This window comes from Nesoenas mayeri, assembly GCF_963082525.1.
Source record: "Nesoenas mayeri genome assembly, chromosome: 20".
Lineage (NCBI taxonomy): Eukaryota > Metazoa > Chordata > Aves > Columbiformes > Columbidae > Nesoenas > Nesoenas mayeri.
In genome coordinates, this window is record NC_137569.1 from 578,437 (window position 1) to 605,699 (window position 27,263).

At 46.4% G+C, this 27,263-nt stretch overlaps 1 protein-coding gene across 1 annotated transcript; it reads right to left on the bottom strand.

Annotated features, from left to right (window-relative positions):
- Window positions 1-1,555: 1,555 nt before the first annotated feature.
- On the bottom strand, window positions 1,556-27,053 carry PAFAH1B1 (platelet activating factor acetylhydrolase 1b regulatory subunit 1). Its single transcript, XM_080356990.1, has 11 exons — window positions 26,881-27,053; window positions 13,944-14,154; window positions 13,172-13,256; window positions 11,498-11,572; window positions 10,362-10,568; window positions 8,879-9,047; window positions 8,566-8,668; window positions 7,964-8,192; window positions 6,559-6,660; window positions 5,846-6,002; window positions 1,556-4,956 (listed from the first exon to the last, which is right to left on the bottom strand). The coding sequence occupies exons 2-11, from the start codon at window positions 13,973-13,975 to the stop codon at window positions 4,883-4,885; spliced, it is 1,233 nt and encodes a 410-aa protein (XP_080213116.1). The 5' UTR covers window positions 13,976-14,154; window positions 26,881-27,053; the 3' UTR covers window positions 1,556-4,882.
- Between the last annotated feature and the right edge of the window lie 210 nt (window positions 27,054-27,263).

Here is a 27,263-nt window from a genome sequence, read left to right on the forward strand (position 1 = left end):
GAAAAATTCTGAATTTCCTGGAAAGCAATCAATAAATGACTACAGTGCATCTTTCCTACAAGATTCTTCTTTTACTAGTGTCTTTCAGTCCATTAAAAGCTTTTTAAACTATCTTAGGTACTTTATGTATTGGTTTCTTTACGGTTTGGTGCGAGGGGTTGGGAGCAGGGCTGCGGCGGCTGTGCCCGTCACCGGCCGCACGCCGCGGGGTTTCAGCAGCACCGACAGCGCCTGGCCCTGTCTGTGCAGCCGGCGCAGGTCACGCCGCTCTGCGCGGTCGGTCCCTCCCTCTGTCCGTGTCCATGCAGGGGCAGCTCAGCCCCTGCTGTCCCGCAGCAGCGCTGGCCCTCGGCTGCTCCCAGGGGAACTGCTGCTGCCTGAGAACAACTGCAGCACATCACTTCAGAGGAGGATGAGAACCACCAGCCGTTCTGAAGGCCCCACACACAAATACACTGGGTTTATCCTCCTTGCATTCTGTCCAGACTCAGGGAATCCCGGCACTCCGTGTCATCACACACATCACACCATAAAAGCTACAGCTTCCTTCCAAGAAAACGCCACCAGTTAAACCTGAACTGCGTTCAGTGCTCGTGGTGTTGAGAGCAAAGCCCCATCAGCTAAATACATCATCTTCCAACACTGGCCAAAATTCCTATACACTTAATACCATATTCAACCTATTCTTTCATATTCAACATATTCTGCTGAGAAATGTTTTACCAGTGCTACATGGCAACAACTGCTGGGGATTCCACTCCTGCGCTCAGAAAGCTGCTCTCAGTAAGGCTCTTGCTGCACCACCTGCAAGTCAAGTCGAAGGGAAAACAAAACTCAGCTGCCCAGCCTCCCACGTCCCTCATCGCTGCCGTCTGACAAACCTCCCAGGCGCACGGGGCGTCCTCCCAAACCCGCACCCCGAGACAGCTCCGGCCTGGCCCCCAGACACCCCGCTCGCACCTCAGCTCCGGCACAGCACCCAATTCATTGTTCTTCCCAAACCAAAGTCCATCTCCCACAGACGCCCATCCCAGGCCTGCCACTGCTCCCGGGGACAAGCGCTCGGCTGCCTGCAGCGTGTGCCGCTGCCCCACATCACAGCCACGGCGCCACCCTTGCCCTTACACCCGTGAAACGCACATTTCCAGCTCCCCGACCCGCTTGCAAGCAGCACTCAAGGCAATGAGGGCCAGACCGCATGGAAAACCAACCAACCAACAAACCACACACCAGCAGCCAACAGAAAGTCACCGCCACGGAACCACCGCTGCCCAGAGCCGCCAGCTCCCTGCACGGAGCCGAACAGCTGCAACAGCTGAACAGCTGGATCGGCCCCGCGGTGCTCAGAGCGACACCGGCCTCACAACCGCACCATTCACAGCTACAGCAGCCACAAGAAGTGGGTGTGGGGCACAATCTGAAGGGTGAAACACCAATAGCTTTTTTCCAAAATAGTTTTAATTCTTGCATCCAAGGAAACAAAAACACATCTAGTTTTATATGCATTTAATAGTTTACCAATTGGTACAATAAGATTTTTTTAATATGCAGAAAACATGAATAAATTTTGTTTTACACAGTCTGAGAGCAACAAATCTTACTGTAAAACACAGAGCAGTATTATATACATTCCTTTACTGATTTTGTTTCTTTTTCAATGGTGTCAATAGCTTCAGTTAACTCCTACAGCCTGGGAACTGTTCTCTCTAATGGGAACCTCCAACAGCGTTCTTAGGAAATATTTGACGTTTGCCTTCATGTCAATGTCAGGATCAACTTCTAAAACGTGAAGGTTTTGCTAACTCATCTCAGAATGAAGGGGGAAGCCCGAGGGACAGGTAGGACAAGAAAGCAGCTACTTACATGACACAGTGGAAAGATAAAAAGGCCAGTTAAATCCAGTCGTGACTTGTAAATCCAACTCACCCTTCCCGCTCCCAGTGTGTTTATCCCTACGATTTGCGCACCAGCTCTTGCCGGAAGATTCTCGGTACTGATCTGTAGAACACACCGGACTGCACGCACAGCCGAACGGCAAACAACTCATTCTAAGTGCGTTCTTCCTTCACTCAACTCAGTCATTTTCTGTAATATTCAAATCATTAAAAGGATTACCAAGCCACCACTGTCTACAAAAACGAAGTATCATCTTTTCTTTTAAATAGCTTTCATGCGAGTCAAAAGCTATTTAAGAGTGCTATTATCAGGCAGGTCACAAGAAGCAGGAGGCGGCAGTGGGTGCTGGGGCCGAACCGCAGCCCCGCCGCGCTCCCCGCCCTCCCGCGCTACCAACTAGGGGTTCTCTTAATTAGTGCCCCGGGCACATCATTGGTCACACCATACACAAAAGCAGGACGGTTTTTAAAATCTTCTAAAGTGCAAGATGCTATAAAACATCAACTTCCAGATTATGTCTAAACCACAACAAATGCTGCACTTTCTAGAATGCATCTAAGACTTCCTGGGCACGGTCCGTCAGTGGCACTGGAATGTCTGGATTGCAGCCAGAGTCTCTATTGTCTATTTGGGAACACGGCCTGTGTTGCCATTTTTTAAGCGATGCCAATTTTGGTCAGGAAAGTGAGAAAGCAGCAGTGAACCTCTTAACCCTCTAATAAATTTAGCTTGTAATGCAAACCGGTAACCTCATTATCGTACTTGTTATCACAGGAAAGGCACAGGATCAGCCGACAGAAACCTTGCAACAGTGGCAGAGTTGAGCAGGGCTGGGCCAGCGAAGCCTCCAGAGCCACCAACGGGGCTTCTCCCTCTGACCCAGCGGGACCGTCCCTGAGATTATTCACTGCTTATTCGAGGAGAAGGTTGCAAACCGCATTGCAGAAGTACTTAGCAGAGCGTTCCGCACGAGCAACTAAATGCTGCTATAACGCCACTTCAGTTATCGTTTGTCCTGGGAAACGGTTGGATGCTACAGCGAAAAAATGCAGTAGACAGCTTCCGCTTAATAGGTACCTTTAATTTCTCATTCATGTTTAGGAATTATGTACATGAGTGTGGTTTACTTTATACTTAAATAAAGTTTATAGGTCCTATCGGGAGTTAAACAGGTGTTTTACTTTACAGTTGTAGATGCACCGAGGAATTTGCAGATGCACCACCTGTGTATCTGGAATTCTTGAATAGGACAAAGCAGCAAATTTTTCCAGTCCAAGCAGCTAACGAACAAAAAAATACTTTATTTGTGCATGCTTAACTGCAGAAACACACACTGCAAGTTACACAAACCACCGCACTGAGAGGAGCCTGGACGCTCAGCGGCTCCAGCCCCCGAAGGGCCCCGCTCCCGCAGCTCCCGCAGCAGCCAGCCCGCCCGCGGCTCCCGCCTCTCACAGGGGACACTTAAAAGCCATGTAGGAAACAAAACGGATAAAATAGAGCACAATTCACCTGTTAAAACATCAGACTGGTACTTCATTATATGGCAAATTTTAAAGTGGATTTTTAAAAGACCTGGTTAATTTTATAAGTATCGTAATTCTTAGTTATCTACAATGGAATCTGTCACAAAAATGCTGATTAAAATACTAATTTATAATATTTTCTTTCACTTCAGATCAAAATATGTAACTTTAGGGCTATGCAAATTAAAAACTGTATACACCAAACAACATAAATATTAATAACCAAGCCGGGCTAGTTTTGCCGATAGGATTTGGGTTCGGTTTTAAACGTTTACTTGAAAGCAACTTTCCCAGAGATGGACTTTGCTTTGTTGATGGGGTTTTGTTTTTTGCCTGTATCAATCTGTACCTGTCATCAGAATCTAATTCTCAAGGTATTCAGCGCTTTCGTTAAAGCATTTCAATACGCGTGCCGCGGTATTTCTCACTCTGCAAACCCCGGTAGGCTCTATTCAAGGTAAGGATGACCTCGTTCGCAAAGGGTTTCCAAGGAGGCACCACGGAAACCAAGAGCCCCGGTGGGAGAGCCCCTGCGGGAGAGCCCCGGCGGGGCAGGGCCCGCGCGCTGCTGCCAACGGATCGCGCGTCTCTACAAACACGAAGCAAGAGCGGCTGTACCATGGCGGTCACAGGGAGACCGAGCTCTAGCGGAACCAGATCGCTAAGTTCTAGTGGGATGGACAACAACTCCTGGAAGTTTGCCTAGCGTAAAAACCCAAAAACCAACCAAACAAACAAATTAAACTCCGTTTAACAGCACAGCTTAACCATCGATGACCAAATAAAAATAAATACATTTATCACATCAGCTGCTACTAAGATTTGTTGTCTTATTTCAGGTTTACAGTTAGTTATATAAATATTCCAACCCTTCGTGATAGGAGGCCAAAACAAGTGTATTCAGTTGATTTGGCAAATGTTTCATGACAAATATTCCAGAGTTAATTAATTTCCATTAATTACATATAAGGTTCAGAAGATTCTGAATTGCAGCCTTATTATCTAGTATTCTTAGAGAAGATTTATTAAGCACACTTAAGTGATGTTACATAGATACACATTTCTGAAAGAGCCCTACAAAACTTTCCCAAATGAGGTCACCAATTCAGGCACCAACAGACAGCAGAAAGAAAACCAGGTATAGTTATCCGACACAGAACGACACTGTCAACTATTCAGTTAAGTGCCCTATTCCAATTATCCAACTTCTGCCTTCTCCGGTCTGATGTGACCAATGCCAGCCCATGTTCTTAAACCTATGGTACTTCTAGACAACGTATGTAAATTTACAGTATACAATTTGGATTCACCATGCATGAATACTTTGTGTGTAACATTTAATAAGCTCAATCTACATCCAGAATAATTTACATGAAAGGACAATATTTATTTAAACAGAGCTCAATGGGTAACCATGGTATCTGAGTGCATCCAGAGGAAAGGGGTCAATGTGAATTCAATCAACGGCACTCCCACACTTTTACTGTTTGATCTACACTTCCAGTAACCACATACGGTGCCGTCTTGTGGAAATCTGTGAGGAAAGAAAAGCTTACGTTAAGAACGAATCCAAAACGTGAGGAGTTCCACTCGCACTGAATGTCATTACTTTTTAAAAAGATAATACCAGCTCCGAGACTAAACCGCACAGCTCGTCACACGTCTAGTTTGGAAGGCAAACTCTCATGCTATAGTTTCGTAAAGCCTGCAAAGCCACGTTCAGTGCAGTTCTAAAGGACTTCCATGGAAAAGAAATTCAGAGGATGCTGTAACAGACAGGAGTCCAGAACACCGCAAACTGGTAAAAGCCCTGGACACCACCAGAAGACAGAGCTTCATGTATTAATGTAGGAGGTGTAAGGGACCAGCAGCCAGGAAAGCTGACTTCTTCCTTCTGCTGTAGGCAGCACAGGCTGTGCGCTGCTACTGAAAACACGGGAAGTGTTTCTCAGGAGATTCCAAAATACTTCACATATACAAATCAATTTTGGAGAAAGACCCAAGAGAGAAGAGCGCAGAGCAAGGCCAGCTGTGGCGAACAGGGAGAGCCCGGTTCGTTCTGCGTTCGCTAGGGGAGGGGGAACAAACATCTTCCATTTCTTTTCTAACCGTTCTGCTTTGCTTCCTCCTCCCACCCTTTTCTTTCCCCCAGCAAGCGTCTGCCACGCAGCCCCCCCGGAGGCACCCGCCGCTGAAGGGTTCCAGAACACCCTGGCAGTTCACGTCCCTGTCCTGTGGGCAACTCAAGTGGAAAAACCCAGCACGCTCCAAATTCCTACCTGTCCTTATTTGATTCAAATACACACAGCACTAAACTTCCCAGGAATCCTAAATGCGGACAGCTAGCTTGGTGCTCAAGTTCAGCTGGTGAACACATAGAAAACCGTATGTGCTTCGCAGTAGCACCGCAGAACAATACATACCCAAAGAGGTAACAAAGTGTTCGTGCGCATTGAGGGTTTTCATGCATCGTTTGTTCTTGAAGTCCCAGACACGTAGAGTCTTGTCATCAGCACAGCTCAAAATAAATTTTCCCCCAGAATGGAACAGAACGCCACGTACCCAGTTATCATGGCCCACCTTGTGCACAAGGAGAAATCAGTAAGCAGACGCGTGGTTTAAGGCTAAGCAACCTACAGCCGATGCCACGGGAAACGGAGCGACTCCTCGCCCCGCTCCCGCAAGGACAGCGTTTAGCTTTCCCAGACCTATCAGGACTCGAAGTTTATCTGCAGTTTCTATTATTACATCCATATCAGCGCTCCCGACAAGGCGAGTTCCTGTCCTTGAGCACCCAACCAGCCGCCCAAGCGCGATCCGCACCGGTGCTGCCCGCCCAGCGCCAGCCCAGCCCCACAGCATGCTTTACAGAGACAAAATTCCAATGACTGTCGGCTACTCATCTCAAACACTACAGCACTGCACTCCTGCATTTACACTATGAATTCTCAGATTATTAGTATTTAGCAACAACACAATCTGAAATCTAGAAGCCATTAAAGCTGTGTAGTCAAGCGTTCGCCTTATTTCAATAGCTCTGGCTTCTCTTGAAAACAAACGTGTAAGATAATTCATTCTGTTAAAACTGGTTTTACATGCACAGCTATGACCACCAGAAAAACACCGATGAACTTACAAGTGTCATAAGGCACATGCCAGTGCTAATGTCCCACATCTTAATGGTCTTGTCTCTGGATCCAGACAGCAGAAAAGGCCCAGGCTTGCCACTCTTCTTGGTCTACAGAAAATGATGTTGTAAGTTATGGCACAAACGAGGTGTGGGGGAAGAGGAGGAAGGAAGCAGATCCATTCTGAGTGCTGTTTCTTAGCAGAAAAATTACATCATATGACAGCTTACAGGTAACAAACACACGACACCAAAGCTGAGAGTCAGGAGCGTTTTGTTACCAAGAGTAGGAGAAATAAATAAAAACTGAAAGGAATTAACCAATCCGTTACAAGAAACGGTTCTATGCCCTGCTGATGCACAAAGCCAAATAATACTTTGCATCCACCCTTGCCTACTGCAAGATACCCTCTCCTAATAGCAGACGCTGTTCAAGTAGGGCCAGACACCCCCAGGCAAAAGCGTATGAAACTGACATACCTTTGCGTCCTCATCTTCGCAAAAAGTCATGAAGCAAGTCTAAGAATTTTTGAAAAGTTCCTACCCTGAACTGATTTCAACTTGTAACCATGCAAAGTGTGAAAGAGACTTGGTTCTCAGAACGTGCAACGTTTCAACTGGGAAGTCAGCACTGACTTGCTGCTTGAGGAAAGCCAAGTACGTGACTGGTGCACAGGGCTGATCAGACAGCAGAGGGCAGGGGAGACACCGCTCCAGCTAATTACCACTGCAAGAGCAAGCGAACATCTGGAATTCAGTTTTAATTACTTCTCATTAAAATATTATAAGGACCTTTTAAGGATGCAAGTAAAATTTGACTGAACCAATCTGTAAAATCCATCACTAGGTAAGTCCCTGTCTTCAGTGTATCTGCTTTTCCCCTTGGGTATTTGCGTCTTTTTTGAGGGAGCGGGCAAGGTAGAAACGCTTGGGAAAAGGATGTTTTCCTGTATCATTAACTTTGTACGCCAAGACATGGCAACAAAAGGTTAATTCCAGCACAGCACATCCAAGGCAGCTTCATTTCTGCATTCTGACTCCCTACATCCCCGCACAGCCTCCAGCGGCCGAGCATCCTCAGAACCTCGCCACGACGCCAGATGAGCTCCCTTCCGCATCTCTGTGCTGAAACCTGTGAAAGCATCTCACTCCCAACCAGAGCATGGCCAAAGCTCCCTTCATCAGAGCAAAGGTCGGGTGCTACAGTCAAACACAAAAGCACGGCTGCTGTGCAGCCAGGATGGGGACGAACAGTCTACCAGGTACACTCAGCAAAAACCACTCATACACCTGCTACGTCTGACCAGCACTTTAGAACAAAGCTTAGTTGTTCTAAATACTCTCCAGTAAGTTCTATATAGAGTGCAGACACAAATCTTACTGTGTGCTTATTTGTTGGCACTGCAAACATTACCTCTGATCCCGTAGCTTCTGATATGGTGGAGTAGGAGCTCTCGGGAGCCCAGGAAATGCATTCTACCACGTGCTCGTGCTCCCGCAGCTCAGCTTTGCATTCCTTCGTCGCTACCACCCAAACACGCACTGTCTGGTCGTTAGAACAACTGGCAATTAAGGTGCCATCCTGGTTAGGCCTCACCATGCGCACCCATTCTCTGTGACCCGTGAAAGTCTTCACGCAGTAACTATACAGAAAAGAGAAATACAGCATGAGTCAATTACCACTGCAATAAAGCACCCTCCTCTCACGCTCCCTTTAAACTCCTGGTTAACCACTGAGTTCATATTCCTACCCGGTCTCGAGTCCTGGTGTTTTACCCCCATAGCTTCCAGAAAGATAAAGCCAGTTAGTTTTAATTAGTTGCTACTAAAACCTAAACCCCTGTGCTTAATGACTTAAGGCAGAATCCTTAAGTGAATTACTCTAATGGGTAGAATCTCATACCTCAATTCAAATAAAGTTTGCTGGCACTCAGGAATTATGTGGCCCATTTCCTACAAACAGCGGTTGCCGCGTGTTTTGTGTGGGTACTGCCGTTCCGCCAGAAGCGCACTTACCCTGTCTGCACTTCCCACATTTTGATAGTTTTATCCCTTGAGGCAGAAACTATATGATCTCCATTGGGCATGATGGCTACTGAAGAAACATTATGGTCATGACCTAAAAACAAAATCAACCTTTTATTAAGTGGCACGGTAACAGTTTTTACTGAGCACACAGGACTTGCTATTCATTCATCTTAGGCAAGCAGCTACAGCAGCAGCGCGTGTTTTATGGAGTAATCTTTACATGTAAACTTGAGGTTTTAAGAAGAATACAACACAACTGCTCTTCACTTGACAGTCTAAATCAACTCCCTTTCCACCTTACCATGCATAGTTCTGATGCACTCGAAGCCTTGGAAATCCCATAGCTTGATGGTCATGTCAGCAGAACAGGAGGCCAGCAGTTTGCCAGTGTGGTCAAAGGAAATATCCTGCACAGAGTCTGTGTGCCCCTTCAGGGTCCGTTCAAAGTCTCCTGTCTCGTAGTCCCACACCTGGCAAGCCAACAGAAAACCTGTTAACAGCAACCCATTACTCTTTGTATTCTCCAGCCTTACATTTGCACTCTGCAGGCCAGTCTGGCACCTCATTCAATAATTAATTGAGCAAGAGACAAAGGCAGCCCCCAAAAGCCTAACAGCATAGAAAAAAGGCATTCTTTTTATCTTATTTTGTTACTTACAAATTAACTGAATTCATGTGTCTTTAAAACTGTTTTTCACCTAACTTAAAGCACTACAGACACAGCAGGAAAGCAAGTTCCATTGTATCTAAAAGTCTTCACACCCGAGACCCTTAAAAATAAGGATCACTTTAGAAAACACTGGACAGAACGAATCCACTTGGTACAGGCTGTTTTCCTCCCTCCCCCTCTCCACAGCCATACAGCCCACTTCCCGGGGGGAAGAGCATCTCTGCCAGGCGCGCCCAGCCCCTGCCCAGGATCTCCTGCAGCAAACACTATGGATACTGAAGAGCAATATTCAGAATGCACTGAAGAGTTTGATACGCACACATTAGTTGATTACAGAATTTGTCAGCGTTAAAATAAACATTTGCAGTTAATTACTGCAAGATGGCATGAAGTCTCTCATTGTCACCTCCTAATTAAGCCACTCTTCTATCATTTAACCACAAACAAAAGCCTTTGAAATGAAACAACCTACAGATTTTATTGTGTCTCTCTCAAGCACAAAATTAGAGATTTATTTTTTAATTATATCCTAAAAAACCTCCGATAAACCCAAACGAACCAACAAAAAGAATCCATAATTCCCATAGACTGCGATCAGTGGGAACGCAGCAGTCAGAAATGAAGCCATCTAGCTGGACTGCAAGAATAAGGAAATCCACATGGTTTGTAAGAGGGGGCTCACGGGGCTGCTCTGAGGTGTCACACACAGAGCCGCGCGGGCTCAGCCGCCCTGGAGCAGCCTCGGGGCCGCGTGTTCCGGCTGCTGCAGAGCACCCCGCACAAAGCTCCTCGCGAGCTGCAGGGGCTGCCGCTTTATCTCACCTTTCCCCAACAATCCTTCATTCTCTCCAGTCTCTAAATCCACATTAGCTTAACTTTTTTTTCCGCAAGTCAAAGGGCAGTAAAATACTCTTGAAGATAATAACTGGACCAGCATAAAACTAAAGTCTGTAGGTTACACAGGCCCTCATACTTGAAAGAACTGTCCCTACCAAAGCTAAAGCAGAATCTGAAACAATCTTCCATCAGCACGAGGCGCCCCCAGCTTGAAGCACTGATGTTACGTATTACACACCCTGACTCCACAGCTGAATTCCCTGCAGCAAACACATACCTTTATTGTGGCATCCTCTGAAGCAGAGACCATAACACTGAAAACTGGATGGAAAATGACTCGAGTGACAGGACTCCTGTGTCCACTCAACGCGTACTTCTCTGGAGGACGAGGAATCCACTCTTTAGGGTCTCGTTTCTGACCGAGAGGGCCACCTGATGTGAATTCTTCCTTAGCTTCATTCAGCTTCGATTCTAATTCCATTACCTAAGTTTATGAATTTTAAAGAGACCATTAATTTCTAGTTTTATCCCAAGATGAGTTCACCTTCACTCATTAATAATCCAACCACCAACTGGCTCCCAAACTCACAGTAAAGCAAAGATTGCACGGATTCAAACTGATCACCCACATTCAATAGTGTCAGTCATTCCAAAAAGCAAACCTAACTTAATCATTTATCGTTTATTCTTCTCCAACTTCCCAAATATTCTGACAGGAAAAAAAGTTCTACAACAGCAGGTTCATTCAAACACTGTACAAATACATTTGAGCTACTATTCGACAGGCTGCTGAAGGAGGTCGTGTGAACAATCGGAACGTTACTACTGCAATAATTTTGCCTGTCCCCGAGATGGCACGCATGTTGACCAACAGTAACAAAAGCCTAGCTACATTAACCTTCACAAGAGGTAGGTCTTTACTGTTAGGGCACTGTGATCTGTTGTTGTTGCTTTTAACGTGCTCTAGATCCACTGAAGCATTACTAAAAAGAGTTTTGTGCTGTGCGTGTGCAAGACAATCGCTCTAATGCACCACAGTGCAAGGCTCCTGCCCTCAGCACCACGAGCAGACGGGCAGCCCAGGTTTCACCTCTGTCTAAGCGGGCGAGCCCTGCAGCCATGCAGCCGCTGCACTCCCCCCGGCCGCAGAGTGCCCTGCAACCAGAGACCGAGCCAAGAGCCTTAGGAAGAACGGCAGAGGACGTCTCTGCTGGCACCGACAGCCAAAACCACGCTGGAGAAAATGTTTTGTCTATTTTCCCAACTCAAGTCCTTAGAATTTATCTTTGAGGCATCACTTTCTAAACCCTGCATTTGTCTGACAAGGAAAATACGTAACAATCTGCTCAGACATGAATGTTTGCTTTCACTGATAACTTTTCATACAAGTAAATCCATCAGACCTCCATTTACCTTCTTTTGTAATCGTATAACAGATGTCCATTTTTTTTCCAGAAGTCCAGCATACTTCTTATCTAACTCTTCATTCTGAGGAGGAGAAGCATTTAAATAAATCAGCAGTTTTACGTCTAAAGCCTGGGGAAGTGTTTCCTCAAAGACAGCATCAACAGCTTGTTTTAATACAAATCCCTTGACCATGGAAAGAGGAATTCAAGCAAAAGACGATCATCAGTTTTCCTAGTTAAACAGAACAACTCCACTTCAGATGTTTATAGCTGCAATTTACATAAACAGAATAGAGGAAAACATTTTAAAATATGATTTTTAATGAAAAACATTGCAGCGGTACAGATTAAGGATGCCAGACTCTGCAAATATATCCAAAATCTAGGACTAAGCTGTTATCTGCATTGTTTTCTATCTTCATTACAGGAAAGATTGTTAAAGTGCTCTGCATAGCTGAGAATGTTATGTCGTGTTTTGTGACAGGATCCTTATGAAAAGTATCAGCGGGCAGCACTTGTTGACTTCAAGGATCAAGTTATATAGAACTGGTGATTTACTGAAGTAATTTCTGCCTTTAACTTTTTGTTGGTCACTTCACTAGAGCCCTGTCCAATTTTGTGCAGGAAAGTCACGTGGAATGTGTAGCAACTGCATCTTCATTTCCCTCAGGACCACCTGGCCCACCCAGATCACCCTTTCAACCCTTGGCAAGGGAAGGCTTCATCAGCCTGACAGACAAGGCAGATAAGGGAATGGTATTAGGCTTTTCAGTTTTAAGTACGGTATTCCAATTTGTCATTTCTACTTATTTATTAGATACTGGAAGCAGACTGGAGAAATTAAGTCAAACTTCAAGCATTTTGGAAAAAGAACTACGCAAGATTTCAAACAGAAAAAGGCGAGGGTTTATCACAAGTCAGCACGTTACTCAGTCAGGTGTCTTCAGAGAAACCCAGGGGAAACACATACCTCCTGCGCTAGTAAGGGACAGTTTTAAATGGTACCAAGAATCATCTGACACAAAGGCAAGAGAATTAAGTTGCAGAATTAATTCTGCAGAACGTTTATGCAGAATTCCATGATAAGAACAAGCACAGCTGAGGAAATGAGCTACAGGGAGGGCAGAGCGGGATGGACACAACAGCAGGAAACAGAAATCCAATGTGCTGAAGTTAGACGCTTTCTCCTGAACATTAACCAGGAATGGCGGAGGCTGGAGAGGTCCTCCTGAGATCACGAGTGCAAACCCGCTGCTCACAGCAGGTCAGCAGGAGCAGCCTGCACAGGCCTCCAGGAGGGTCCCAGCACCGTCAGGGACACACTCCGCACCCCTCTGGCCAACCCATTCCAGCGCTCTATCCCTCGTCCAGGAAATCACTATCTGTGTGCAGCTGGGGCTTCCTGTGCGTGAGGTTCTGCCCGCGGGCTCTGTCCTGTCACTAGCAGCACAGGCGAATCCAGCTACGTCGTCATTGAACAGAAAGGGAAGAGTCTTGCTCAGAAATCGCCAAGCCGTTCAATTTTATGCTAAGGCAACATGCCATGTGAGTTTATCACCTCCAGTTCTGAAACCGCAGGAGCTAATAAGTAGATAATATACATGTTCAGAATGGATGTCAATGCCATAAAAGCATGGATTCTTTTCTTAAAATACAGGTAAAGAATCTTGCTTGAACTTACCACATCTAACTCAGCTTCCTTTTTAAAGACCGAATATGCCTCTTCATAGCCATTAGACCGAAGGTAATCTGCTATTGCTCGATTTCTGAGAAACAAAGAACATGATCTTCAGACACAATTCTGAATAAAAGACCAGAAGAATTGCTTCAGATCTTCTAGATTTTTAAAAAAGCATGATCAACACCTAGGTCTCCAATGCAGGACAACTCCCAGGGTTACGAGGTTTGTTAAAAGCTCAAGCAAACTTTATAAATACATTTGGCGAACAGATTTTGCTTCAAGATGTCAATAGCAGGACACACATTCTATTTTAGGTTTGGTGAAGAGGTTTTTATTGTTGTTTTGCTTTGTGTTTGTTTCTCCTTTTAAGTTACCAAACACTGAAGTAGCATGAATATACTTAGCAATCTGTATTGCCATAAACCCCACAGCAGACACAAAGGTAACAACCATACCTACATATTAAAGCTGTGGCTTTCCATTTAAAGGGAAACTATTTGGGGTAGAACAGTTTAGGGTAAGAAATTTTACTTCAGTTGAACTTGACTAAACTGCTCAGTTTAAGAGAACAAGTCTTGCACCATTTCACTATTCTATTACCATATACCAGCGGCTGTATCAAAAAAATGAAAGTGCAGAGATCTAACCCATAACACACAGTCCTTGATCAGCACCTGAGCAGAGCCGCTCTGCAAAATCTATCTGGAAACAAGGGTTAGTATTTGAAGTGTAATGAAAATGCAACATAAACTTAAAAATAACTCTTCCTTACAGTTCATCCCGTTGTCTCTGTGACAGCACCATCGTGGCTGTGATGTCAGGTTAATGTGATTCAGCACTGGCTGCCTCCTCAAGACCTGGAGTCTTTGGAACCCGGATCTACAGCTCAGTCTGCCACCGAGTGGCTTCAATCCAAAGGATTTTTCCAGACGTGGAATCCAATAGGAAATCCGGAGGCATTCAACACAGAAGATTCAATCCATCTAGGAGGCAGAGAAAGGGACACTATTAATTTCCTGTAAACAAGCGTTCAGTCACTCTGGGCTGGCAGGAAGATTTCTGTGCTCAGTCTATGCCCCGACAGCACATCTCCAGCCGGCCTGAGCAGCCTGCAGAGACCTGAACGCTCTACTCCCCATCTTCCCACCGTTACTCCTTCAAGAAGCAGAGGCTGAAGGAGCCACCTCCAGCCACATCCGCTTCTACTGGGGAGGCAACTCCGTCTTACTTTCATGTGCTGGAAAGAGCTCAGGCCTGCTGGAAACAGCCCAGTTTTTGCACTCCCTGCTCCTATCAAAAAGCTGCCCCTCAAATCCTCCATCCTTCTGCTACATTTCTTTATCTTCTGTAGATTTCTCTCTTCATCGAACTAAACCCAGCGAGGTTCCCCCAGTTAATGTTCAGCGCACGCTAGAGATCAGTTCGTGCCCTCCTACATCCTTCCTGCTTTGGGGGACAGTGTAAGGAAAGAAGAGCAGCTCCCAGCAGGGCCTCGTGCAGGTGCTCCGGCACACAGCGCCCCGGGCCCAAGGGCATCCACGCACCCCCAGTTTGTCACTGTCGCTGTAAGCAACACCATCATGAAAACAGATTAAGCTGGCACCTCTTGCACACCTGACCAGAGTCTGTCCATAAAACATGATTTACTCAAGCCGTGAAGCAAGTCTGACCAACCAGCTTTCAGCAACGCGATAAACTGAACACGACAATAGCCAAAGACCGAGGCAATGGTAGTTGGGCTTGTGAACTTGCTACCGACTCCTTCGGGAAGCACAAGTTCCCACCGCCTGTCCCTCGACATGCAGGTACACCAGGTTCACTACACAGGTTAGACAGCAGCTTTGGTAAGGAGCTTGTTTCAAACAAAAGCCTTCCTTACACAAAAAAATTGAAGAAAATTCTAAGCTTGTATCATTAATGCCTACTTATCCATCACAGGGGATCAGGAGCTTGTTTCTAAACCTATCTAGACTCTGCTGTCTGCTTCAAAATAAGCTTAAGCTGCAAGTTGCTTGTGCTTCACTGCTGGTGGATTTTCCACCTCAAGTGCTGTACACAATACCGCACTGCCAGCCCTCCAGGACAGGAGCACTCCAAAGAGGCAAGACGTTATTTCGTTAGTTTGACATCTTCCCTAACAGCTATTTCAGAAACAATTCAGCTGCAAACTGATACACAGGCTGCATCAATTCAGAGAAGAGAAGCAAACGTTTCACTTATTCTTGCCATATACCTTGCTTTCTACTACATGTAAAGAGACAACTGGTTTTCAACAGATGCATCTTGCTCACTACACAGTAGGAGTATCACATACAAATTAATGGAAATTTAGTTAATATTGAAAAAAGAATCTACTGAAATGATCAGAAGAAGTGCCCTCTAGAGGGCAATGCTGCCATAAATCTAAGTACTGAAAAATACAGGCTTATAATGGCTGAACCTCTGCATTTCACTGTGAACACAGCAACACTTTCAGTAGTGATGAACGCCTTGTGAATCCAGCATTGGTGCAATAACTCCAGTAAAAACCGTAATCCCACATTGCATCAATTTGGTCACTGCATCCAGGAGATGCAACTATAGCAGTCGCCTCAAAACAACAGCGGCTGTGTTGATGAGGCGATCTTTGACACGTCATCTAGTTAGAAAGGCAGTGTTCCCCCTCAAATGCACAGTACCCCAAGCTCTCCTCCTGCCCTTCCGACAGGGCACAAGCCCTGGCTGGCTCCAGCGCTCTGACCGAGCTGCTGCCAGAGACACATCTCAGAACTCCATCAACAGCCAAAGGGCAAAGCAGCATTCCTGCTACCAGCAAACTACAGCTGATCCACAGTAACTTCCCGATCGGCTGACCCACAGCACCCCACTTCTCTGAAGAGTGTCTGTTCCAAGCACCCTTTCCAGTATTCCTGACTTTTTAACTACAAAGACACCTGACTATAGAGCAAAGTATTTTTAGGGCAGCTTCCTTCATATACATCCTTGAACAAAGGACGAAACAAAAAGAACAAAAACAAACAGGAAAAAAAATCCAGAAACAAAAACACCCCACCCAAGTAAAAGCGCCAAAGAAAGAAAAAGCCCAAAGGATCCAGCCTTAACGACACACCTGTTCTACTTTTAGGAACAGCAGAGGATGGATGAACACTGCCCATGTGCTCTGCCTTCTCCTCAGCCGAGAAGGCTTTGTGACACACCAACCTCAGCAGAGCCAGACCAACCAGTCCTCCCCATCGCCTATCGGGTCAGTCACCACCGCGTTACACACGCCTGCAAACAACCTCAGCAGCAAGGGGAAGCAAGTGTTCAAAGAGAACCCGTGCGGAAAAACAACCACAAACCACAACCACCACCAACCCCCCCCCCAACTGGTTGGTGCCAAGGCGCCAGCTGAGCCTGAGTTCACACTTGAAGATCCCATCACAGATCCCATCCCATACAGGAACCACCCTCTTCCCCAGGGTGACTATGGCATCCCACCAATTCAAAAGCCAGTTTCTTCTTCCTGACTTTAAACAGCAAGTCCTTATACTGATGTATATCAGCGTGGCTCACGTGTCTCCTAGATTACAGGAAAACTTCGCAATCACTTCACAAGAGACTCGTTAACCACAGCAGTGAGGCTTCGGTACCTCTGCACTAGCAGCAACCGGTGACAGACAGACAGCAGGAAGTTATTCCCAGCTCCTCATGAACCAGTATTCCTTGCACACATTCACAGGTCCTAAAGACACTGAAAGTCACCTCAATAAAGCTGCAAAGAGTAATGCAGAGAAAGATGTATTGTGTTATAAGGCCTTTACAAGATTCAGAAGTTCAATTAAGCACTTTTCCTATCCACCGTAATTCCCACAGGCACATTCATCCCTCCTGTATTTTATGTTCTCTCATCATTCCTCGGTTCACAGGGTGAGCAGCACACGCTGCAGCAGACGAGCACCCCGAGCTCCCCGCTGCTGGCTGGCGCCCCACCGACCTCTGCTGAGCGGGCTGTGGGATACACGTGCGCAGCTCCCCCCCAGACCTGGAAATAAACTGAACTTGTGCAGTTTTAATGCCCGTAGCTTAGGTTCCATAAACAGTCTTCCCCACAAACACACAAACAAGATCCACTAAAGATGTAGCTATAGCTCGTTATATGTGAAATTAGAATTACAGAGCACACGTATTAGCAGATACAGAACAGACCAACACCATTAAACTCTGAAAGAAAGAGCTGGGCACTGTGCACTTTAAGAACAGTAAGCTCTTGCTTTCCTTTGCAGAATCCTAATAAACTCAACCACAAGACCATTTGTTTCCTAAGTATTACTGCGACAAATAATGTATTTAATAATATTCTACAAGAATATTTCTTTGAAGGAGACAATAGCTGAGCTCGTGCTCTTGCCAGGTTAGGCATGCCTAACGCTAAGTACCTGGCTGTTAAAACAGCGTATAAGCCATTACAAACACAAGGAACACACAACTGGCTTCACACTATGAAACCAGTTACAAAGTTCTAGATGGCTCACATTTAGCTTAAATTTAAATCATAATTTGCAATAAAGTCCAAGCAACCTGTGTAAAACTCAAAACAGTCCCGAGTGTCCAGCTACACGCTATCAACTTTCAAACGGTTTCTCTAACACATTCTACTGTTCTTAGGAGATGTTTTGCCTGGAAGAAAACTCCCTATGTTTTCTCCTGAGTTTGTTAATGTATCTGGAATCCCAGCTCATTAGCCTCCTCTCTTCAGGTGCTTTTTCAATGCAGTGAAAGGAAAGTCACTGCTTAAGTGCTAGCAGAGACCAGAGCCACCAAAAGACTAATTGAGTTGATATAATCAGAAATACTCTCTGAAGTCGAGACCATTCATCCAGGCTTTACTAGAAACTCTTGTTGCATTGTCACTTGCTACAGGGCTCTCATATTAGACATTCAACAGTGTTATCTTGTTTCAAAACATTAACAAGAGGACTTAAAGTGGTTATTTGGGACTATTTGCAGGCAGTTAAAGCTACGGCCCTTTATGAGAAAACTAGATTAAATGAATTGTTCTCTTATACCTCAAGACCATACTCCAGAACTCTAGCAAGTGTATAAGAACACTTCCTTTTAATCTAGACTAATTTTTCATATATTCCCAGGCTGGTTTGGGTTAGAAGCACCTTCAAGATCATTCAGTTTCCCCCACCACGGGCAGGGACACCTCCCAGCAGCCCATCCATGCCCAGCTACTCTGGGCAGCCTGTGCCAGGGTCTCCCCTTCCTGGGGAACAATCCCTTACATCTTACCTAAATCTCCCCTCCTTCAGCCTAAAGCCATCGCCCCTTGCCCTGTCGCTACATGCCCTGGTAAACAGCCTCTCTCCAGCTTTCCGTGGTAGCCCTTTGGGCACTGGAGGCTGCTCGAAGGTCTCCCGGAGCCTCCTCTTCCCCAGCCGAACTCCCTCAGCCTGCTCCAGCCTCTGTGCTCACTCCAACACAGCCGTGTCCTTCTCACGTTATTGTTTTTAACAGCCTCATTTTGTTTTAAATCCAGCAAGCGACAAGCTGCTTTGTCAAACTCAAGCCACAAAATAGGGCAACTCTTCCCACAAATGTACTCGAGAAACAGATTCCACAGAAGCTGTCATTTAAATACAAAGCTAATTAAAAGTAATATCCATATTTCTTGGACATAACTACTGTGACCTGAAAAGGTTTCTCAGAAATCTGTCTCCATCTGTTGAAAGAAAAACAGTAACAAGTAAAATAATAATAAAACCCCACAGTTCATTCTCCCCTCCCTTCATCTCCCCAAAGCTGCAGCCCCGGAGCACGTAGCCCGGATCGCCCTGAGAGCAGCCCCGTGGCAAACCTGACCCGCAGGACGCTGCGGCTCCTCGCTGCTGCGCCAGCCGGGCTGAGCCAAAGAACACAGGGCAGCTGCTCATTCACGAGCGGGGCCAGGCGTTTGCTCCTCAGCCTGCATCTGTAAGGCTGGCTGAAGGATTAGGAACAAGTGAGCTCCAACAGCTATCTTATGTTGGAAAAACGAAACAAAGAGACAATCTGATCTGAATTACAACTCTGAGTTTTATTTTTAATTCACATCTTTACTAAGCCTATTATTCTGCAATTAAATCTTAAAATGCCTGTAGGTCTTAAACAGAAGTGCTTTGCCAATTGTATCAATATAGCATTACACAGAATGTAGCACTCTGTGCACTGTTTGTTCACATTTTGCAGTAAGTTACCAAAAATATTTTCCATTTCAGTTCAGTTAAAAGTTTATCAAAGCAAACATATTTCTAACACAAAAACCAGAAAAGTTCTATGCCTGTTTTCTTATCAATTTCACCTACCTTTACAGGTTAATTGAACTGACTTTGATAAAAATCTGATACTGTGGTTTACTTCTGAAAAGAATTCAACAATAAATCCACAGGGAACTAGAAAGTCATCTATAGTAGATCAGGTATAGTGCTGGTGTCCCAAAGACCTGGAATGCCAGCTGTAATTACACCTAACAATAAGGCTAAGAAATGTCATCAGAATGCCATCAAACAGGAGCAAGTTAACTACTCTATACTGTATGTTCCCCAAACATATTTCTGTCCCAGTCAGAGATGTGCATTTTGAAATATACAATTATATGCCCACCTACTCTTCCATATTATTTCAAGTTCTAATCAATCACTACTTAGCAGATCACTGGCAGTCACCACCTACCTCTAGAACTGTAAACCTACAAAGGACACTTTAGGGCTTTTTACCTTCCCAGGCACCAACACTATGCGACTTTTTGATATATTTGGACCCACATTGCTAGGATTTTTTCTTTTTAAATAAGTCTTTAATTCAATCTTGAAAATTATGCTCTATCACTTCAGTTTTGCAATTCTGACGAAGCGTGATACAACAGCTCTCAAGCACACGGTCACGCCGGGAGGAGGCTCGGCGTTACGCTGGATCAGCCCTACAACCGCTCCAGCCTCGCGCAGAGCAACGTGCAACGCACATCGGGGTTTATCCGCATGACTTCAGCAAGAGATTCTTCAGAAATCGATTTTGCCAGGTCAAACAATACACGCACTTTACAACAGCAATTCTAGAACACGGTATTTCAGCTCCTCAGCTGCTGAGCAGAGTGCGCGTCCTCAGAACGGTTTCTTATGGTTGGTCAGCAGTCACGTACTGGATGTGAATTTTGTTCTTTTCAGGTATTCCCCTCATATTTTTCTGGATTGAAGGATTAAGCAGTACACTTAAACTGTAAAGGAGGTTACAGGACCATAACTAAATTTAAATATTGTCATTATTTAACTGCCTGTTATATTTGAAGTGTCATATTAACAATAATAATTATCAGTTGATTGAATTTATGTATGAAAAATGTTTGGAAGGAAACTTGAAGGAACACCTATGTTAAAGCTTTAGAATCAGAAGATCAAAACCACCGAAAAATCCAAACAAAAATTCAGACTTCCGCTCTTCAAATCATGAGAATGCTCGGTTAGTCCTCCAGCCGTCTTCAAAGCTCCCTGAGCAAAAATGGCTTCACTTGACAAAAAGGGAGAAAAATGAACATCATAATTGTCACACGTACATCTTACCCTATTACAGGGAACTGGGGTGAATCTTTCAGGGTGTTGGTACCAAAGTAATAAAAGCAGGGTTCCTGTAGAAGGTGCCTCACCCTTCTCATTAGCCATCTTCGGCCACTGCACTGCAGGCTCTAGAGACACTGAGCAGCAGAGCACGACAGTCACCACCTCTCCAATCTCATTGTGTGGATGTACAAACTTGTGACAGTGACATGCTGCAGTACTGGAAATTATCAATCATTAGTACCCATCCCAGCCTTACTAGGGTGATGGAACCACGAAAAAGAGAAATTGCAGGTTTGTTGGAAGAGCGTCAGCCATTCACAAGACTCCACTGCAAAAATGGCACGTTTGGTGTTAGAGCTTTAACCCCGCCCCCACGGCTCTGGATGAACATGAGGGCCGGAGCTCCTCAGTTCAGCATCCCCCAACCTAGCTGAGAACCAAAAACTTCTGCCATTACCCATTTAATAGGCACCATCTGTTTCAAAATACATACGCTCATTAGTGACATCATCCTCTTAATAGATTGTGAAGACACTACCATTTAAAGAAAGCAAACTGTTTATCCGATCTTTTTCTTCAAAAAAGAAGTGAATCCAGCACAAGACATTGTGCTTGAATGATGCCAACATTGTTTCCTCATGGAAGGAACAGTTGTTTATCTACAGGTAACCAGGCTAGATGTTTCTAACCGATTTTCTGCTAGTCTTAAAGGAGAATAAACTTAATACCTTCGCTTTAGCATTAGGCTACCTCCATGCAGAAAAACAAGGCAGAGGCCATCTACAGGAGGGGCAATGATGAGACCTGCCTAATTAAACCAAAAGAACTTCAGATGTGTGGAGCACAATAGGAGCAATTAACAGAGATCCGAGCGGGAAGGTATAAATCTCAATCCTGAAGGCTGCTGCGCTCTGTCGGATGTAAACCAGCACGGCACACGCCATCAAAGCTGCTCCCTTGAGCCCCGGCCCAGAGGTGCTGCCCGCTGAGTCAGCAGCCAGCGCTGCCCAGCAAGAGGGGCCTCGGAAAAGCGTATCAGCCGCGACCTCCTCAACAACAGGGTGGAGAAAATTACAGGACACACGTTTGCTGCAGCACCACCTACAAACCTCAACCGCAATGGATTGTCCCGTAACTGGAAATACCTTTCCAAGACTGCAGCAACTAGGTACTGGTTAAAGATACCAGGTTAAGTTGTCCAGAATCAATGGAATCACCACCACAAAGATGTATTTATGACATTGACTTAGTCACACTCCCTATCCAAAAGTCTATAGGGAGCCAAGTGAAACTGCAGGGCTCTCTCAGAAGCAAAACCAGTAAGGGGAAAGTGGCAAAAATACTTCCAAATGTACTAGCTAATAAGCACTTTGAATTCATAATGCTGATTTTTTTAATAGAGTTATGCATGCATCAGTGCACTCAGTGCTGCTTAGTATGACAAAGCTGTGCACACACGACTCGCTTTGAGGAGGACTCTATGTTTATGGTGCTGGTGACATACATCACAGCACATATTATGTTGTAAGTAACACTTTTCTTTGAAATTTCCTTACCAGTACAGGCCAGCATGAAGTGATATGATAGGTGGTTTCATGACAGTGAACTAGGAGCAAGATAGCCTAAGTCACACCTATCTAATCCCCTAAACTGAGAGCATGAGGTTAAAAAGAAAGAAGAATGAGCTTTCGAACATGCTGAAGGAGACAAGAATTGCCTCATTCAAGTCCTGCCCCAATGAGTACTAAGAAAACACTCTTCTTTAGCAACTAAATTAGATATACACATTGGCTGGGGCTAACCCTGCAGTACCTAGCACATTCACCAGGTTAGAACTAAGTTACTCATCAGATAAAAATCATGGTTCTTTCAAATGCTTCTAATACATAATTCTCACCAGTAGTTCTCAGAACATGGTAGGAATGAGGAAAAACACTGTTCTAAAATAACTAGTACAAGGAAAACAGACATAGAACTCAACCTAAACTCAGGGCACCACAAGGAAGCCGACCCAGCAGAGCTGCAGCTCGAACCGCACCACACTGCCAGGAACGGCGCGAGGACCGTGTGTGCTCCTGCTGCCTTGGACACCACGCAGAGCAAGAACTCCGAAGAAATACCTTCATGTACTTGAAGACTAGTTTTATACAGGTCAGGATTATGTCTTAGTGTAAATGTCTTTTTTAAAAAACTTCAATGGAACCTATTCTGTCAGGCAGATCAAAAGCCAAAGTGCCATCACCCATTAATAAACACCTGTGCTCCCAACACCAAGAAGCCACACTAGGAGCCCCACTCCCCTCGTGTCAGGTAATAAAGTAGCTCCTGAGAAAGTCATTCAACCCAGGTAAGGCTTCATCAACCCAATGCATTTGTTAGCAGACAGGTTGTTCTGCCAATGATATTTATGCTCTTAGAGAAAGGAGAAAGAGGAGACCAGTTGTAACTTCATCTCCATGTAGAGACTACATAACTGACTACTCTGTAATAAACCTCTCAGGAGAAACCCAAAACCATTTTGATTATCACACATAGCTCTGATACTTGGGAAATATCTTCAATTGCCATCACAGATTACATGTTATAGGCTGGAAACTCCTCCGCATCCTATACGAAATGTAAAATTCTTGTTTACTAACAATAATTACAGATTTTGATTTCCTAAATTCAGGCCCAAGCAGTTCTTATTTTCAGGCTGACAAGCATTTCAGTCTTCACAGACACCTGAGCAGCCTTCCCACAGTCTCCGCCTTTGGTTCAGAGAACAGGCCTGAAGTTCAGAGTGGGGAAAGCTGACTGAAACAAAACTGCTCAGGAGCTGCTCCCCGTCACACTGCAGTAACTGCAGCCACTCTAGTTCAGGAATGCCAGGAGCAGCTACAGAGTACATTGATTTACAGGTTGTAAATGAACTTTGTAACAAACATATGCAGTATATTTCTGAGATATAGGGCAATGGGGGTTTTCCAGTTGTTGTTTGCCCAGAATATTTTACAAGAAGGTACAAACACACTATAATTAGCGCTGATGGGAGGTGGCTAGAGAGTTCTTGAAGAAAGACAAGGTTGGAGCATTAGGCAAGACAGTCAACAGATGTCAATTCAATAGCTGTCCCAACGATAGCAAGGAGGATAGACAAAAAAGTTAAGAGCAGACAGAGCGAAACCGAGCGGAGGAACAGCGCGGGCAGAGCAGCCAGCAGCACGCGCGAGACAGACCTTGCGTGCAGCCATCAAGGTATTAACGCCTTTGCTTTTGTCCAACAGGAACTAACAAGTTACTCCTGTACAGAAAGTAACTGCCACCATTTCAAGGAGAAAAACCAACCAAACTTGTAAGGAGGCAAGTGTTTGGTTGGGTTCTTCATTGCTCTTAGCCCAGATCCATTTTTAGACACAGGTATCGAGTGAACACATCCATTGAATCCTGTAACATCTACTCTAAGTAAATGAACTACATCTTATAAAAATGCCACTACCCTTTAACTTAATTTTGGGCCAATTAAAACCGAACAGTCTCATCTGTGGCCATGTACCATGAAAAACTGGGCTCCAGAAATGAGACAGACCCAAGAAAAAGCAAAACCTTCACCTGCTTTATGGTCCATGTTGTACCTGCTCTGAGCAGCACTGACTTGAGGCAGAATGTCCTCAGCCCCACCTGGAACAGGGCAGCACGGCCCCTGCAGCCCCCACGGTGCTCCCTCCACCCCATTGTGTTCCCCAAGGCCTTTGTTCAGCGCTCCCACACAACTCGGACACCGGGCATCAGCAGCACCCCAGAAGCAGCACTGTAACGCTCCCACAGAGCCACGTTGTCCAAAAAGGCTTCTTGAGGTGTTATTCTGAATGAACTCAGCACAATGAGGGCAATGCAATTAAGGCCGTGTACTAATGGGAGTTACTCTACTGGGGGCACCAGAGAAAGCAGGTATTGTCTTTTTGTGTGCCCATCCATAACCCGCTCTAACCAAGAAGTTATATGAACAAATAACAGCACTAAGCAACAATATGGGGGGTTCTCTGTATTTCAGAGAATCTTGTGTGTAAAATACTGGCACAAAAATTAGAATTCCTATCTATAAGTGTAAATTAAATAAGTTCAACAAGTTAATATGAGAGTCGATAAATCAAAAGGGTTATCAGACAAAAAAAAAAAATCTGGCTTTGCACCAGTGACTGGTCACTTCTCACTGTCAGACTCACCAAGATCCACCCTGCAGAAAAATCAGCCTCTAAACAGAATGCGAGATTTGTTTCATTTCAGAAGGTTCCCGCACCATTAGATTCTTCCCCAAAGAAGAGACTTCATTGTTACGGCAATTAGTATTCCTCCACCCCAGCAAAACGCAAGCAAAGGAAAAAAAGCTCTGAAAGGGTAATCTAGCCATTTCGCAGCTTTGCCTCCTTACTCCACCCAGTCTCTTCCCCGCTCAATGGCTGCACACAGCATCCACAAACATGGTTATATCAAAGGAAACACACAAAAAGGAGATCCCTAACAACGAGCTAGAAATTTGCAATAAATCTTTCTGTTTGAAAATATTTTCTTTGTTTAGTTCCCTAACATAATTTTCCTGGATAACAAAATGACTCTAAGGGCAAATAGCATTTTGATAGCAGACCCTCCCTCTTCCAAAAACCAGCCAAATGCTGCACAATCATTTACGAAATGATCATCACTGAACACAGGCTCTTTAACCCCCATCTCACTAATACTATATAAACAATATTGTCATAGGAATATACACTTAAACGAATCTCCACATAAATGCATAATACAGCCAGGTCAATAAGCCCAAACATTTATTTATCATAAAATAATGTCTCTTAAAGATTTTTAATATAGCCTAGATCAACCCTCCAGCATCCCCTGGTTAGGTAATTCATTCTGAATTGACCTGACCTGCAACAACCAAGCCCTCTGCTGCAGCACTACCAGCAAGGAAATTTTACCAGTGATACCATAGCAAAGAAAGGGAAGGTGTCACATTATTATTGGTTTTAAAGGTCAAGTTTAACTGCACCCACTTGAAACCAAAAGAAAAAAAGGAAGAAAAATCTCACACAGAAGTGGGTAAACCCTGAACTTTTTCAGGGAGGCACCACTCCCACCCCCCAACTTCCATCAAAAGCTCTGCCCGCGTATCGCCTCCTGCTGAAACAAAACCTCCAGAGTCGCAATAAATAGAGCATTTTAGCGCACGAGATTGCCGTTAAAAGGTTCTCAAGGGAAGTCTGTGTGTCTGTAGCCACCCAGGCAGCGATGTGACCCCAAGAAAGAGCGATTACACCTCCCTCCCCCGTTCTCACTGCAGCTGGCTCTGAAGGGCTGAGCCACCTCCTATCAACGCTCTCCCTGCCAGATCGCTGCATGAAAACTGGCTGGATGGGAAACAAATTCCCAAATCACACCTGCTCCTTTCCCCTGCGTTATCAATTCCCGTTTTGTTCGCAGTGCTCTAGAGCGCCGGGCCCGCCCGCTGCCCGGGGAGAGGGGCCCGGGAGGGATGCTCGGGATCCTCCCAGCAAACACACCGGCCTCCTCGCCCCACACGGCTTTTAGTGCGCCCGGCCCAGCGCTCCCTCCGGTATCTTGCTAAGTCACCGGCAGCGGTGAGGCGGCCGGGCGCCGCGCAGGCCGGGGGGCCGGAGCCCAGCGGGGCGCCCTCCCCTCCCCTCCCTGCCCGCTCCGTTGTCTGGCCCGCTCCTCCCGCGCCCTGTTTTCCTGCTAAGTCACCGGCAGCGAGGACGGCGCTGAAGCCCAGGAAGGGCCAGGGCCGGGGCGAGGGAACCGCGGCCCCTCCGCACCCCGCGGGGCCGCAGGGACCGGCCCCCGCCCGCTCCCGCCCGCCGGCCTCCCCCGCCTCCTCCCGCTGCCTCCTCACCAACGGGCGCGGCCGCCATTTTGAGAGCGAGCTGGAGGGAAGGAGGGAGGGGGCAGGAGAGGGAGCGGAGGGCGGGGAGCGGCGGCGGAGAGGAGGGGGGAGAGGAGCGGAGCGGAGCACCGCGCCGGCCGCACGGCCCGCCGGGCCCCGCCGCCGCCCGGACAGCCTCCCGCGGCGGGCGACGGAGGCCGGGGGACGGGAGGGAGGGAGGCCGGCAGGAAGGGGAGGCGCGGCCCCGGCCTTACCCGAGCCGCCGCCGGCGCCGCCGCTTCGCTGTGCTCCGTGGGGCCGGCGCCGCCCGCCTCTCCCATTCAGCGCAGCGCCGGGCGGGGCGCGGGGGTCCCGGGGGCTCGCGCCGCTCGCGCCGCTCGCTCCGCGCTCTGTCAGTGGCGCCCGGGCCGCCGGGAGGGAGGAGGGAGCGGCGCGGCCCGCGGCGGCACTGCGCAGGCGCGCGGCGGGGGCGGGGCCGCCCGCCCGCCGCCATCTTGGGAGGCTGAGGCGCAGGGCGCGTGTCCCGGCCTGCCTCGCGCCGCCGCCTCCCGGCGTGCCCCGCGCGCCCGCCGCGGCCTGCGCGACACCGGGAGCACCAGGAACACCGGCCCGGGAGCTCCGGGGCCTGGCCCGACAG